Here is a 14073-nt window from a genome sequence, read left to right as displayed (position 1 = left end):
TTTTTAATTGTTTACAATTTTGTTAATTTCTTTTCTTTGATTGTGTCTTAATTTGGTTTTTATCTTAACTTCGATTGATTGATTAATTTTATCGGATTACTTGTTGTAGTTTAGTTTCCATGTTTAAATTGGTACTCGTCATACTAAACAAGTTTGATTGGTGAAAGTGAAAACAATGACAACATTTAATTCAACAACAGTTTAACATTATCCTTGTAACAATTAGATCATTTTGTTTATCACATTGGAAACCAAAGGTAATCAATTAATTGTAACCAGCAGATTGATAAATGTTACCTTAATTGTTAACAACAAGTTAAATGGTTAAGTGAAATGAGAAAGTTAATCAAATACATTGATTACAACTATCAAAGTAAAACTAAAATTAGACAACAATTTGATTAACAATATCTATTGAAAGTTCAATGGGATCAATCAATTGATTCATGTAATTAAATTGTTGCCATGTGGAAGAAAACAATTTAATCTTAAATTGTTGAAGAAAAAACTTCATTTTCTATTCTCAAGGTTTAAATCAAGTTTACTTTTCGTCTTGATCATCATCATTATCATCTCTCTCTCTCTCTCTCTCTTTCTCCCTTAATTTTCATTCTATTTCTTTTTGATTGTCATTTGGTTTAAATTAACAATTTACACTCAGCTAATTGTTAATGATCACAATCAAGTCAAGAAAAAAAAAGAGTAAAACTGATCAACGAACACAAATTTAACTTAACCATTTAGATGTGAACAGTTACCATTTAAGTGACAACTCTTGTTATTTGCTGTCAAATTTAACAACAATCAAAGTGTTTGGATTAACAATTAACTCAATTTGGGGGATTAAATTTTCAAAGTGATAACCTTGTTGAAAATTTTTCTCCCTCTCTCATCATCTCTTCCATCTTCACATCTATCATCTTCTTCCAGAGGTTAAACCCTCCGGTGAAAAGCTCTACAAAAAGAAAAAAAATTTCTCTTTCTCTCTTTTTATAGATTCTAATGTTTATTTTTTTTTCTCTCTTCAGTGTTGACTGTTGGCTTAATGTTCACCATTGAAATTAATTTCATTCGTTTCCTGATTATTTGGTGATTAACTGTTTATAAATTATCAGAATCTTCCATCTTTATCTTCATTCTCTCATTTTAATTCATCTCACTTTCTCTCTCTGTGTCGCTCATTCATTTTTTTCTCATCTTCTGTTTGCTCAACAATTTCTCTTGTTTATGTTTTTAATTTTCTATTTTGTTTCTTTGGTTAATTTATTGATTGTTCGGTTTGTCTAATTGATTATTTAATCTTCTCCCCATCATTTATCCTTTTCTAATTATTTTTCTATTCTCTTTAATCTCATATTCTTTTCTTTTTTCATCTCTATTTCTCCATCAACAGGCAACTAAACACCCAAATCTCTCATTTCTGATTTACCATGAAATCCATTGTTACTCTCGATGAATGTCTCAAAGATTCACCTAATTTCAGGTAAGAATTAATCAGATCAATACAATCTACCTTGATATTAATTGTCTTATCATGTTAATTGTAGATCAACGCTAAGCAAAAATGAAGATGATATCCGAAAATTGGAGGATAAGCTTGTAAAGGTGAGATTTTTTCTCTTGTCTTTTTGTTTCTCACATTTTCTCATCTTGTTTGGTTTCATGATCTCCTGATTTTATTCATATATCATGATAATTTATCTCATCCAATTGAAACCATATTTGTTGATCTTTTAATTAATCTTCCCTCTGTTTCTTTATCTTCCCTTTTTCTATCATCTTTCCCTGTTTAGGTCATCAAGTTGTGTCATGATATGATAGATTCGGCTGATTCATTCAAACGATCCAAAGGGTAGATAAACAATTACAATATCTTTCTAAATACAATCAAGATAATTACAATCATGGGATGACCATTGAATCTTATAAACTCAGGCGATTATATCACCAAGAATCATTTTATCTAATTGGAAACATAATTTCCATCACCATTATCAACATCCTGTGTTCATTTGTGTCTCTCTCTCCTTAACAACAATAGTTTTCTGCTTAATTGTTGTGTATTACCATCACCTTCAGGATTGATGAGACATCCAGAATTTTGACTTTCTCAACACTTTTCATTTCTCTTAGTTGCTAACTCGATGACTAATTTAGTTAACAATCAAGAATCAGGGGCTCATTCATTGATTGTTTCAGTTAATTTCCTTTCTACAATCTCTCTCCCTGATTTCCCTTTTTGCTTATATCCATCCGGTTACTTTGTTGTTGAACATTTTGATTTATTTTTTTTCTTTATTTTCTACAACAAATTCTCATTAATATGATTTCTTTTTTCTACTCAATTGTTTCTTAGCGCTTTCATAAATGGTATTTTTGACCTGACGTTACATTTTAAGGAGGACTTGCCCGTTTTTAACACTCTGACTGAGATCAATGATACCATGAAAAAATTACTTCATTACCAAAGTATACTAGTCGAGCAAATGGATCGAGCTGTATCTAAAAAACTATCCGAATTTGTTGATAGAAAGATAAACGAATGTAAAAAGACTAAACGTCATTTTGATAAAATCTCCGAATCTTATGATGAAGCTTTGATCAAAAACTCGCAAACACCCAAAAGTAAACCAGCCGAATGTGAAGATGTTCGTAACCTTTTAACGGCAACTCGTGGTTGCTTTCAGCACACTGCACTTGATTATATACGACAAATAAGCTGCCTTCAATCACAGAAACGTTATGAAGTCCTCGATTCGGTTAGTAATTATTTTAAATGGGGAAAACGTGCTGGGAATTTACGTGACCTCATCTCCCAGAACTTATTTACATCTTTTCCCATCTTTTTTTTTCGTAAATTATCATTATAATCATTTGTCATCTATTTTTTTTCTTCTTTCTCTCTATCGTTAGTTAATTCTATTGGTTCAAGCCTGTGGAACATATTTTCAACAAGGTGCTGACCTACTCAAAGATTTCGATGTCAAAAGCGTTGTCACTTCGGTAAGAATTATATTCTGTTCTCATTTCCAACATGATTGTGTAATTAGATCGATTCTTTTACCCTTGATGAACAAAATTAAGATTCTTAATCTGTCACAATTGATTGAATAGATTCCATTTATAATTAGAATTATCGAATTTTCATTTCGCTCTCTAAATCTTTCCAATCGAAACTTTATTCTTTCTCCTCTTTTTTTTGGCTTTTAGATTGAAAAGATGAAGGAAGAAACTCACACACTACAAAGAGAATTGGAACAAAATCATTCGATTGTAAACAAAATGGATTTAACTGCAACTCTTTCTGATGGAGATTCACTAATTAGATCTCAGGGTTACCTTTTTAAGAGGACAACCAATGCTTTCAAAACATGGAATCGTCGATGGTTCATTATCGAAGACAATAAGTTAAAATATAAGAAGAAAAGTGAGAAAGAATATTCAACAATGGAGGAAGATCTTCGTCTATGTAATGTTAAGCCAGTAATCGACAGTGAACGACGTTTTTGCTTCGAAATAGTTTCACCTACAAGGTTAGAGAATTGTCAAGATCAACTTTCATTTTAATTACATTTTTAACTTTGTCAGCATTTGAAAGATTTTCCAGTTACCTTGTAATTTACATTATGAATATGCAAATTTCTTAATAAGTTGGCTGATGAATTTGAACATATCATATTTTGCATCTCGTTCTAATATTTTTTTCACTTTACTGTTTCTTTCAGATATCATATTTTACAAGCTGATTCAGAGGAAGCATGTAGACATTGGGTTGCCTCCCTTCAGGCTGGAATTGACGCTGCTTACAATGGCCACTGTATCGGTGATAATTTTGAAACGAGCGATTCAATTGATTCAAGTGATACCAGTTTAAGTTCAAATTCATTACGATCAGCAGGAAATTTATCTCAAAGTACTTCAGGAGGTGGTCCACCTAAACCTCCTCGAGTCCATCCAATTATCACTGGTCTTCCCGGTAATGAGTTTTGTGCCGATTGTCAATCAAATGATCCCAAATGGGCATCAATTAATTTAGGTATCACCCTGTGTATTGAGTGTTCGGGTGTACATCGATCTCTTGGTGTTCATATATCCAAAGTTAAATCATTAATTTTAGATGCATGGGACTCGGAGCAAATTAAGTTAATGTTAGCCTTGGGTAATACGGTGGTTAACTCGTTCTATGAGGAAAAAGTTGATGAAACTATTGCCGTTAGACCAAATTCCTCATCTAATCCAAGTGAACGTGAACTTTGGATTAAAGCCAAATATGTGAAGAAAGATTTTGTTCTTAAATCTCTTGAATCTAAAGATAAACACTCAACTCTTACATCAAACGATTTCACCAATAATTTGAGCGAAAATTGTGAAAATAATACTAATATTGGATCATTTGATAATCGTCTTTCCATTGAATATGATGAATTGAATCAATTATATGCTGTGATTAAAGAGGCAGAAGAAGAGTTAACTCATGCTGCTGGAATCGATGGTAATTCAGTGTCCATGGCGTCCAATTTATCACTTCAATACAAAAACTATTTCAACCTGATGCTTTACTCTGCAGCCAAAGATGCAAATGCTCAATTAATGTGTAAAGCAATTTGTAAAGGAGCCCAAGTTAATTGGTCTAATTATGATGATGAAGGGATGACACCTCTTCATCAATTAGTCTTAACTGGTTCAGTTCCCTGTTGTGAATACCTTTTACTCAATGGAGCCAAATGTAACAGTCAAGATTCATTAGGGCGATCTCCTCTTCACCTTGCAACCGAGAAAAGTGATACTGGGTTAGTAATTAATTTAATTAGTTGTCTGGTTGTTTCTAATTCTTAATTTTGTTTCTCTCTCTCTCTCTTCAGTATTGTTTGTCTTTTATTAAAACGTGGAGCTGATCAAACGTTAATTGATCAGGAAGGTCGAGATGCTTTATCCATTGCAGTTAATAATGCGAATGCTGATATTGTTACATTGTAAGTAGCAATTAACAATCAAGTTTAATTTTATTTATTCAATTTATTCATCATCATCATCATCAACATCATTCACTTGACAATTTAATCAATTCAAGTTTTGTTGTTGTAACTCAATTAACGCCTCAATTGAATTTGTTAATCATTGTGTGTAAGGCCATCCCAGCATAATAACAATTAACTGATTACACCCTGAATGATTGTTGATCTTGTCAATTAAAACTATCACAAGGATTGAGCATTAACTGTAAACTAAAACAGTGACTATCATTGATTTTTTGCCAAATTACGATCAAATTGATTCTTTAATCGTAACTTTTATTTACTAATTGTTTATTTTTTTTTCTCATTTCTAATAGATTACGATTAGCTAAATTAAATGAAGAGATGAGGAATGATGAATACAGTCCGGCAAGTGAGGACATTTTCAATGAAGTGGTTCGAGATTTTTCCCATAAAGCATCAAATGATTACGAGAAACTTAAACGACCTAATGATTGATTAACGTCCATTAATTAACGATTAATCGATTTCCAGTTTGATCAATAAACCTTTTCTTTTGGCGGAATGGAATTGATTAACTGTGTAAATAGTTAATTACAAGAATCAACTTCAAGACACGTTTTAATCAAAAACAAAGGAATCTTAAAATCTTCACAATCAATTAACTGTGATCAATATTTTTTTAAATCAACTATAATCATATCTCATCTATTGAACCAGATCAATCTACTTTTATTATTATATACACTCATCATCTCATTGGTAGAACATAATTAATATCCTAACAATTAAGTCTCTACTAATTGTTAACACTCACCTGACTTAACCTCTCACCTCAACAAGTTACCTGATGTTTACCTTTTCCGGAATCTAATTTAGATCTGCCTTAGAAAAAGAGACAAATGAAACACAAATGAAATTAACTAATTGCCTTAATCATTTGTTTCTAGGAATTAATAGATCTACACCTCAACTAATCAATCAATCAATTAATCGAGGTAGAGAGCGAGAGAGGAGATAATTATTTGGTTCTAATTGAATCAGATTTTATAAATATAAAACATACTCATTGCAAAAAGTTAATTACAAGAATCAAGTATTAGATTAACGTTTTTAATGGTTAACCTCATCTAATTGACATGGAAAAATCAAATGAACCAAATCAAATCAACAATTACTTGCCTTTTCTCATCTAATTGTTAATCACTGGACATGATTAACCAACTCCTAAACCCGAATCCAAACCCAAATCCTTGATCCTTTTTTTTAATTAATTAATATTTTTGATCTGTTTGACTTTGATTTTTGTTTCTAAATTCAACAATCAACCCATAATTGTGTAAAAAATCAATCACCTTTTTAATTAACTGTAATTTTTTATACTAAACAAGAATATATTTAATCTAATTATCCCTGTTTGTAATTTTATCACTAGAAATGTATTATTATTTTTTAATTGCAAATATATTAATAGATTTATAAAGCTGAAAATACATGCTGAGAAATCACAATTAGTTTAATTGTTGGTACAAAATTAATTTTCTAGGGATTAAATTATTTTCAAGGTTTTTCTTTGGAAAAATCAAAAAAAAACTTCAATTCAAATTACAATGATTTGAATGTTTGAATGATTAATTTTGATCGTCATCAAAGTGATTATGATGAAATTATCAAACAGGTAAGCATAACAATTAATTACCATCGTCAAGATCATCAATCATTTGCAAACATTGTTAACCTTACGTAGGTTTAAATAAACTACATTGTTTGCAGATTAACAATCAAATTGAAGGTTTTAATTGGTCACAGTTACATTGTGAACAATTAACTTTTTTCCCCAAAGGTAAGAGACTAATTTGTCAACATAGACGAATTTGTATCTAAATTATTTCCAGGAATTCATTTTGACTCATGTTCATCAGAAAACATGATTAGGAAACTTGAGTCTGATTTTTTTTATTCCTTAATTGTAGAGATTGAATTGTTTGTAACAGTTAACAAGTATTACGATTGTTAAGTTGATTGTAAATATTGACTATTTGTGACTTGGAATTGGAATTATGTTTTCGATTTTATTGAACATTGGATTAACTTTTCTTTTAATTTCGTTTATCGGTTCGACTTGTTTGACACCTTCGATTCCCGAAGGAGGATTTTTTCTTACCTGTGGAACTATTCCTGGGGCAGTTTGTCAAGTTCGATGTCGAACAAGTGATAAAGTTCTGCAAAAGAAGTGTACCGATAATGGAAATTGGGTCGGCGATGAATTCGTTTGTCAAGGTTTGGTCAAAGATTATTGTCGATTCGATGAACATTTTGATCTGTTTTTTAATCTTTTTTGTTTATTTTGCAGATTCGAGTGAAGATTTGTGCAGGACGAATCTTAAAGTTCCAACTAATGGCCTGATTATCGGTGAATGTAGCAACACAGTCGGATCGGTTTGTAATTTCAAGTGTAATCCCGATTACAAGTTGATCGGCGCGGCTCAAGTTTACTGCTTAGGATCAGTTTGGTCCTCGAAAGAGCCAAGTTGCGAGAAAAGTTCTGACACTAATAAAAATAGTTCATCATTGAAATGCCAAGCCTTGCGTTCAAATCCTGATGGTTTCATGGAAGGTGCTTGCTACCAAGGAGCACCCGTTGGGTCCATTTGTTATTTCGGCTGTTCAACTGGTGCTACGATCAATGGTTCATCGTCAACTATTTGCTTGGCAAGCGGTAAATGGAGTTCAGACCCTCCTTCGTGCATTAAACCAACGACCCCAAGACCAAGGCCAAGTTCAACTAATTCCGTCTCGATAAAACCAATACTAACAACACCTAGACCGAAACCTGGTGACAAGAAACCGACCTCATGCAGAGCGGTTCAGGATGTTAATAAAGGTAAACTTCGTGGTAACTGTCAACCGGGAGTCATTGGCTCATCTTGTTCAGTTACATGTTCTTATGGATATTACCTAACAAATGGTTCGAGTACAGTTACATGTCTAAACAATGGACAATGGTCAGCAAATTTAGGAATTTGCAATCGTAAGTACACTTAGATTTAATCGAATCGATTTCTCCGATTGATCATTAATTGAGTGAACCACTTTTTCTCATTCAGGTGTAAAATATCTTCTAGTTCGTACTTGGTATTGGTAAATGAATTCCAATCAATTTATTTCAGCTGATTGACCAAAAAAACTTTCGAATCGAAAAGATTAAACTCAATGATTTCGATAGTTCGATCTAGTCGAATGAAAAATTTGTATAACCAATAAACTTCAGAGAAATAGTTGATCACTTGAGGATTAAATTGTCAATTAGAATGTAAAGTTTTTCGGTGTTGATTGTTTTTCGAGAACCAGTGCCATCTATTGATCGAAAATGAAACTAATTTGTGTCTACCCATTCAAATGGAAATTCAAAAATATCTCAACACAACAATAATGGAGAGTCAGGTCAAAGGGTAATTGTTGTTGTTGTTGTGTGAGATTTGCTAATAAAGTTGACAAAATTTTCTGTATTATTATAGGTATTTATTTGACCTTTAATTGTGGTTTAAACTTTTAAATGGTTTTTCCAATTTAAACGAGTGTGTTTTGTTGTTTTGTTTCTTTGTTTATCAAAATCAAACTCATGTAATCTATTTTTGGATGATTACAATTTATTAATTGAATTAATTGTTTGCATTCTTGCAAGCAATGATTGCTTCTTCATTAACAGCAGACATAACAGTGACAATGACAGTTGTATCTTCTTTGCCAAACTCTTCACTGATCTTGGTACCAAGTTCACCCTCAGGCAATCGTAAATCATCTCGGGTGTCTCCCTTTTCAGTCATTAATGAACAAAAACCGTCATCACTAATATCAAGTAGTGTATAATCGTTACGTGAAACATTGGGAACGTCAATATTGTGAGTGGATGGGCAAAGATCTTCATACTTCTTACCAGTGAAGATATCGATCCCGACAAGATGAACCTGTGAAAATAATGGAAGAAAAAAAAAGAGTCAGAGAGAGAGAGAGAGAGAGAGAAAGAGAGAAAGAGAAAAACCATTTAGAATCAAGATTAACACGTATCAATAGGATGGATTTTTCTCCTCGAGATAAAATAGTCAAAGATACTAAGATGTATCAGCGTATGTATGTAGGCGGATGGAGACAACACAATTACTCAAAGATATCTAAACACTATACAAATGGTCGGGGAAAAGGTGACGCTAGAAAAAAATGAATGACTAATAGAATAGAATAGAGAACATGTGCTTTACCTTTGCATGTCCGTGTTTTCCAGTCTTGGATGTACTCATCTCCATGACTTTACAGGGTCGAGCTTTAATCATAACAAAACCATTTTTTCGAAGAGAAGAACATTGAACCGGATAGGTAGCAGAAGCACCAGCTGAGGCACCAACGAACTCATGGTCATCACCTTCCATTTGAAATAAAGAAATATAAAGTAGTTCGGATAGAAACACTTAATGAAAAAAGAATTGATTTAAAAAAAAAAGGAGAAGATGGAGAAAAGACACAGTGAAAAAGGCCCAAAACGAGTGAGAGAGAGACACCGATAGAGAGAGTGAGTGAGAGAGAGTCACCGAAAAGGGAGAAGAAATAAAAGAGGAATGGCACAGAGATGGAGATAGAAGGAAGAAGAAGAAGAGAAAAAGAGGAAGATAAGAAGAAAGTAAAGAGCAGAAAAGCTACTGACAAAGGAACAAAATGTTTAGCAAAAGATGAGAAAACCAGAAAACGATTTCCGTTTTCATCGCCATGGAAACGGAAGTTACTTGTGCATCGTCATCAAGGTTCATTCTTATTGGATGAGATTCTTATGTTATGGGAGGTGGAATAAACTTTTGGTGGGAAATTTGATTCGCTTTTGTCAATTTATCGAAATTATTGTTTCGAATTATCTCTTCTGAGATCGCACAAAGTGTCCGGTAGATTATTTTAAATGTTGGCCGATGATTTGGTTTCTTGTTCCAACAGATTTTCATCAGTGAATAAACTGAAGTTGGAATGTTTTCCGGTGGTGAGAGTATATTTCCATCCATGATAAATGTGACCACTTCTTCATGGTTCATTCCATAATATGGTTGTAAGGCGAAGGAGAAAATTTCCCATAAAACTATTCCGAAAGCCCAAACATCCGATTCAATGGTAAATTTGTTGAACATTATTGATTCGATTGGCATCCATCTGATTGGCATTGCATCTTCATCGTTTCCTTTATAATAATTGTTTGAGTGAATTTTCTGTGATAAACCAAAATCGGCAATTTTAACAATCATATTCTCATTGACTAGACAATTTCGAGTGGCCAGATCACGATGGACAAATTTACGATCTGAAAGGTAAACCATTCCACAGGCAATTTGGGCACTTATGTTTACCAAATCAAGAGGTGATAAACGTAATGGATCTTGATATGAACCGATTTCGGGTCCACGAATAATATAATTTGATGGTGAATGTGATCGTAGAAATTTGTTCAGATCACCTTTACCAAGATACTCGAATAGTAGACACATTGGTTTACCTATGGCACAAACACCCAAGAGTTTGACGATATTTGGATGATCAAATTCAGCCATTACACAGGCTTCACGTTCGAAGTCACTTTGGACATCTTCCGATGCGTCTTCTTTCAACATCTTCACAGCGACCATAGTAAACTCTTCACCTTTGATTATCCCTGGAACTTTAGCCTAAGAACGAAAAGAAAAGAACAAAAGTTAATCCAATGATTTTCCACGTTCAAAATGACCTGAGGGGAATAAAACTCACTTGGAAGACTCGACCGAAAGCTCCTTGGCCAATATCTTTTATGTAGATTATATCATTTCTTGGATATTCAAGAGCTTCTAATTTCGGGTTTAACTTAACTGTCGTACAATGGTAAGCAAAATTTGACGGTAATTTGTATAAATCGATCTCTACATTATCGGTTAGATTTGAATTGTATCCACGACGACGATATTTAACTATTCGGTAGCAAATAGCAGCAATTACCATTAACAAAATGAGTGCAATTAAGGCGGCAGAGCTAACTAATAATAGAAATGTTGAATTGGCAAAATTTTGGAAAGAAGTGTTCGAATATGGATTGGAATTGATCAATTGAAAATTAGTCGTATTTTCTGTATTAAAAAAGAAGAAAAATTAACAAGCAATTAGTTTGATAATCTCGAGAAGAATTAAGGAGGAAAAAACGAAATTAACAAGACAATTCACTTCTAATTGCAACAATTACCCAAATTTACAAAATTCCCCATAAACTAATAGTCTGTGCTTAGCTTTCAATCAACTGGATTAATTTAAATTGATTGTTATTACTAATTGTTTGTTCAGTTGCAAACACAATGCAACAAACATCACAGACTGACATGTTAATTGGTGTAAATTTGAGTTAATTGTCAAGCGAAATGAATTTTTCTCTTGAGAATCAATGGTGTTAACTGTTAATTGATTTACAACTGAACAATTAAAGCGATTACAATTAGTCAACTTACTGCAAACAGGTATGTTACAATGTTCCCACCGTACCCTTGGATCGATGGTGTAACACCAGGGTTGAGGTTCTTCCCCGCCGGCGTTGCGACAATGATTTTCCGAGTTCAAAATCTCGGGAAAAATGGGCGGAGGTCGATTGTGATTATGAGGTTCCTGTGAGTCCCACCGTTGACATGGAATACCCGTTTTGGTCCTATCCACATTACCCTGATAAAATCGACCTCGACCCTTAATACAATCATATGTAACCTCTTCCGGTTTAATTTGGGTAAGATGGGAAATTGAGCAATCAGGATTAGTTTTGTTCTCATGGCTTGGTAATAGATCACAATCAGGTAATCGAAAATGTCCTCGAGCCTTAAAATAAACTCCACGTTGTTTATTATCTTCAATAAGTGCCCATTGATTATAACAGAAAAGCTCCTTAACGGCCACACAATCTTCACGGCAAAGTGGCTTAGGTATCACAGGTAAAACACCATAATCACATGAAGGGAAAGCATAATTACAAAGTAATACCTCAGCCGCACCTTTACATGGTTCCATCAGCGGCGAAACCATTTCAGACCAAAGGCTTGTGGTGATTTGTTCATTCAGATAAATTAGAGATCCGCTTTCATCGGTAGTGTAATTTGAGTAAACAAAACGACCTTTTAAATATTTTTCGCAAATTTTACCAGAATAAGGGGCACAAAAGCTTTTCATGGGTTCATCGTTCATCGCCATGGTCACCAAAGAAGGAGATGGATAATAAAGGGAATCATCTAGACCACTATTCTTACTTGAAGATGATTGAGTCGACATTTTGTTTCGAGAAAAACAAAATGTTCTGATTCTAAATTAACTTAATTTACTACACAGAGAGTGAGAGAGATGAAGAAAGCATCATGAACACAACCATTAATCGTCTCTTGGTTTTCTCATTCCATCCTAAGATTTATGGGGTAACCTGGATAAGATAATGAATGAAGAATAAACAAATTAACTGGTGTTGATTGAGATTCATTTTTCTTTTTCACAGAAAATGTCACCAAATGAATTTAGGGAATCAGCCGAAAGAGCAACAATTGAGACAAATAGACACAAACACAGAGAAAGAGGGAATAAGAGATGAAATTAATCGGCTCGGAGGTCAGATTAATATCACAAGAGAATATCAGTTTATCAATTGTTCTATGGAAAGTCTTCTGTGCGCATCAAGAGTGGAACAGTATGCTTGCCCCCGGTGGAAAGTTTTTCTCCTCTGACAAAGAGAGAAAGAGAAAGAGAGAGAGAGCGAGAAAAGAAAACTCGTAATCTTTCAATTGACAACAAAATGACAATAACAGTAAATCATATGGCCAAGTGAGAGAGGAAAAAACTGCAAAAGCAACAGAGGTAATTGGAACTGTAAACAAACCATCGAAATTATCAAATTGACCAAATCAAACTGATCACAATTAAGATTAACCAACAAGATTAACCCAAAGGTCTACGCCCTGTAAGCACAAAGGAAAGAGACACAAAACAATTGGTCCAAATTTCTATTGATATTGTTGTTCCCAAATCTCAAATAGTATAACAAAGTAAATCACTAAAGAGTATTGATTATCACTTGAAGAGCACAAATTAACAGGGAAATCGAGAAAACGAAAACAATTAAAACGGTAGAACAATTAATTAACCAGAAGAAGAAAAAGTAACTGTAAATGATCGTAAATGGTAAACATTAGCATGAGAAGTAAAAAGAGAAGATGAAGAAAAACCAGAAAAAAAAAGAAAATCGAATTTACCTTTTTTTCTATTCTAGTGATTCCATTTGTAGACGGAAGTATTTAATTAGAAAGTTTATTCCCATTAAAATGAACAATTAGTTGATTGTTGGGCGAAGTAGAAAACAAATAGTACTGGAAATTGTATTTAGATTTACTTGTGAATGGCCAATGGACAAAGATGGCGGAGTTACATCAATAAAGAGCAACTGTTAACTGGGAGAGAAAGAGAAAGAGAGAGAGAGAGGAAGATGTTTATAGATGAGAGAGAAAAAAATTTATCAATGGATTAAATGATCTGATTTTATGAATGAATTTACTATTGATGCGATTTTCTTTTACTATGAGAGTTAAATTAACTTTTAATTAGAAAACCAATCGAAAATTAGATCAGAAGAAAATTTTAATGATATAAGGTAATTACTTGTTCATTAGCATATTCTTATGGCTACTATTCAATTATGGACAATGGTCAACAGTTTTGCAATTGTGTAATCGTGAATTTTACTTATTAATTATCGATTGAATTAATTTCCCCAGCTAAAAGTTTGTTTTTCATTTCGATCTTGACATTTGTAACTATTAGCATGTTCGATTAGTTTTCATTTACTATCATCCAACTAGAACTTTTCACAAATTCGAAACACTATAGAAATTCTTTCGATCGTTAAGAAAATCTATCAATATATTAACTTGTAATTCATTAAAGCAATACGATTGATTCCGTTATTGTGCGTTCGAAGATTGAACTTTTATTTAATTTGAATACACTACTATGTACTTTGCGTCTTTTTCACTTAGAACTTACAGTTCGAGAATAAGTCCAATTTATTGATCAATAG

General features: G+C 32.8%; 4 protein-coding genes across 7 annotated transcripts; 2 read left to right on the top strand and 2 right to left on the bottom strand.

Annotated features, from left to right (window-relative positions):
- Positions 1-23: 23 nt before the first annotated feature.
- LOC128386071 (arf-GAP with coiled-coil, ANK repeat and PH domain-containing protein 2-like) lies at positions 24-6467 on the top strand. 2 transcript variants are annotated; one of them, XM_053345033.1, is made up of 11 exons: positions 24-257; positions 1029-1089; positions 1394-1483; positions 1548-1605; positions 1794-1852; positions 2357-2759; positions 2914-3003; positions 3211-3533; positions 3726-4790; positions 4863-4973; positions 5333-6467. In XM_053345033.1, the coding sequence occupies exons 3-11, from the start codon at positions 1431-1433 to the stop codon at positions 5472-5474; spliced, it is 2304 nt and encodes a 767-aa protein (XP_053201008.1). In that variant the 5' UTR covers positions 24-257; positions 1029-1089; positions 1394-1430; the 3' UTR covers positions 5475-6467. The 2 variants fall into 2 exon arrangements, with proteins under 2 accessions (XP_053201008.1, XP_053201007.1); XM_053345032.1 differs by having other exon boundaries at positions 1029-1277.
- A 364-nt stretch (positions 6468-6831) lies between these two features.
- Positions 6832-8491, top strand: LOC128386073 (E-selectin-like). Its single transcript, XM_053345037.1, has 3 exons — positions 6832-7256; positions 7330-8007; positions 8084-8491. The coding sequence occupies exons 1-3, from the start codon at positions 7037-7039 to the stop codon at positions 8119-8121; spliced, it is 936 nt and encodes a 311-aa protein (XP_053201012.1). The 5' UTR covers positions 6832-7036; the 3' UTR covers positions 8122-8491.
- Positions 8477-9645, bottom strand: LOC128386076 (eukaryotic translation initiation factor 5A-1-like). The gene is made up of 2 exons (XM_053345039.1): positions 9236-9645; positions 8477-8944 (listed from the first exon to the last, which is right to left on the bottom strand). Exons 1-2 carry the CDS (start codon positions 9401-9403, stop codon positions 8639-8641), a joined length of 474 nt encoding a protein of 157 aa, XP_053201014.1. The 5' UTR covers positions 9404-9645; the 3' UTR covers positions 8477-8638.
- On the bottom strand, positions 9462-13389 carry LOC128386072 (tyrosine-protein kinase transmembrane receptor Ror2-like). 3 transcript variants are annotated; one of them, XM_053345034.1, is made up of 4 exons: positions 13253-13389; positions 11480-12429; positions 10755-11107; positions 9462-10675 (listed from the first exon to the last, which is right to left on the bottom strand). In XM_053345034.1, the coding sequence occupies exons 2-4, from the start codon at positions 12282-12284 to the stop codon at positions 9797-9799; spliced, it is 2037 nt and encodes a 678-aa protein (XP_053201009.1). In that variant the 5' UTR covers positions 12285-12429; positions 13253-13389; the 3' UTR covers positions 9462-9796. The 3 variants fall into 3 exon arrangements, with proteins under 3 accessions (XP_053201009.1, XP_053201011.1, XP_053201010.1); XM_053345036.1 differs by lacking the exon at positions 13253-13389 and adding an exon at positions 12880-13162; XM_053345035.1 differs by lacking the exon at positions 13253-13389 and having other exon boundaries at positions 11480-12828.
- Between the last annotated feature and the right edge of the window lie 684 nt (positions 13390-14073).

The sequence above is a fragment of the Panonychus citri genome, unplaced genomic scaffold (assembly GCF_014898815.1).
Source record: "Panonychus citri isolate SS breed McGregor unplaced genomic scaffold, ASM1489881v1 Contig00063, whole genome shotgun sequence".
NCBI classification, from domain to species: Eukaryota; Metazoa; Arthropoda; class Arachnida; order Trombidiformes; family Tetranychidae; genus Panonychus; species Panonychus citri.
Note: the sequence above shows the minus strand (reverse complement) of the source record. Positions and strands in the feature narration are given on the sequence as shown.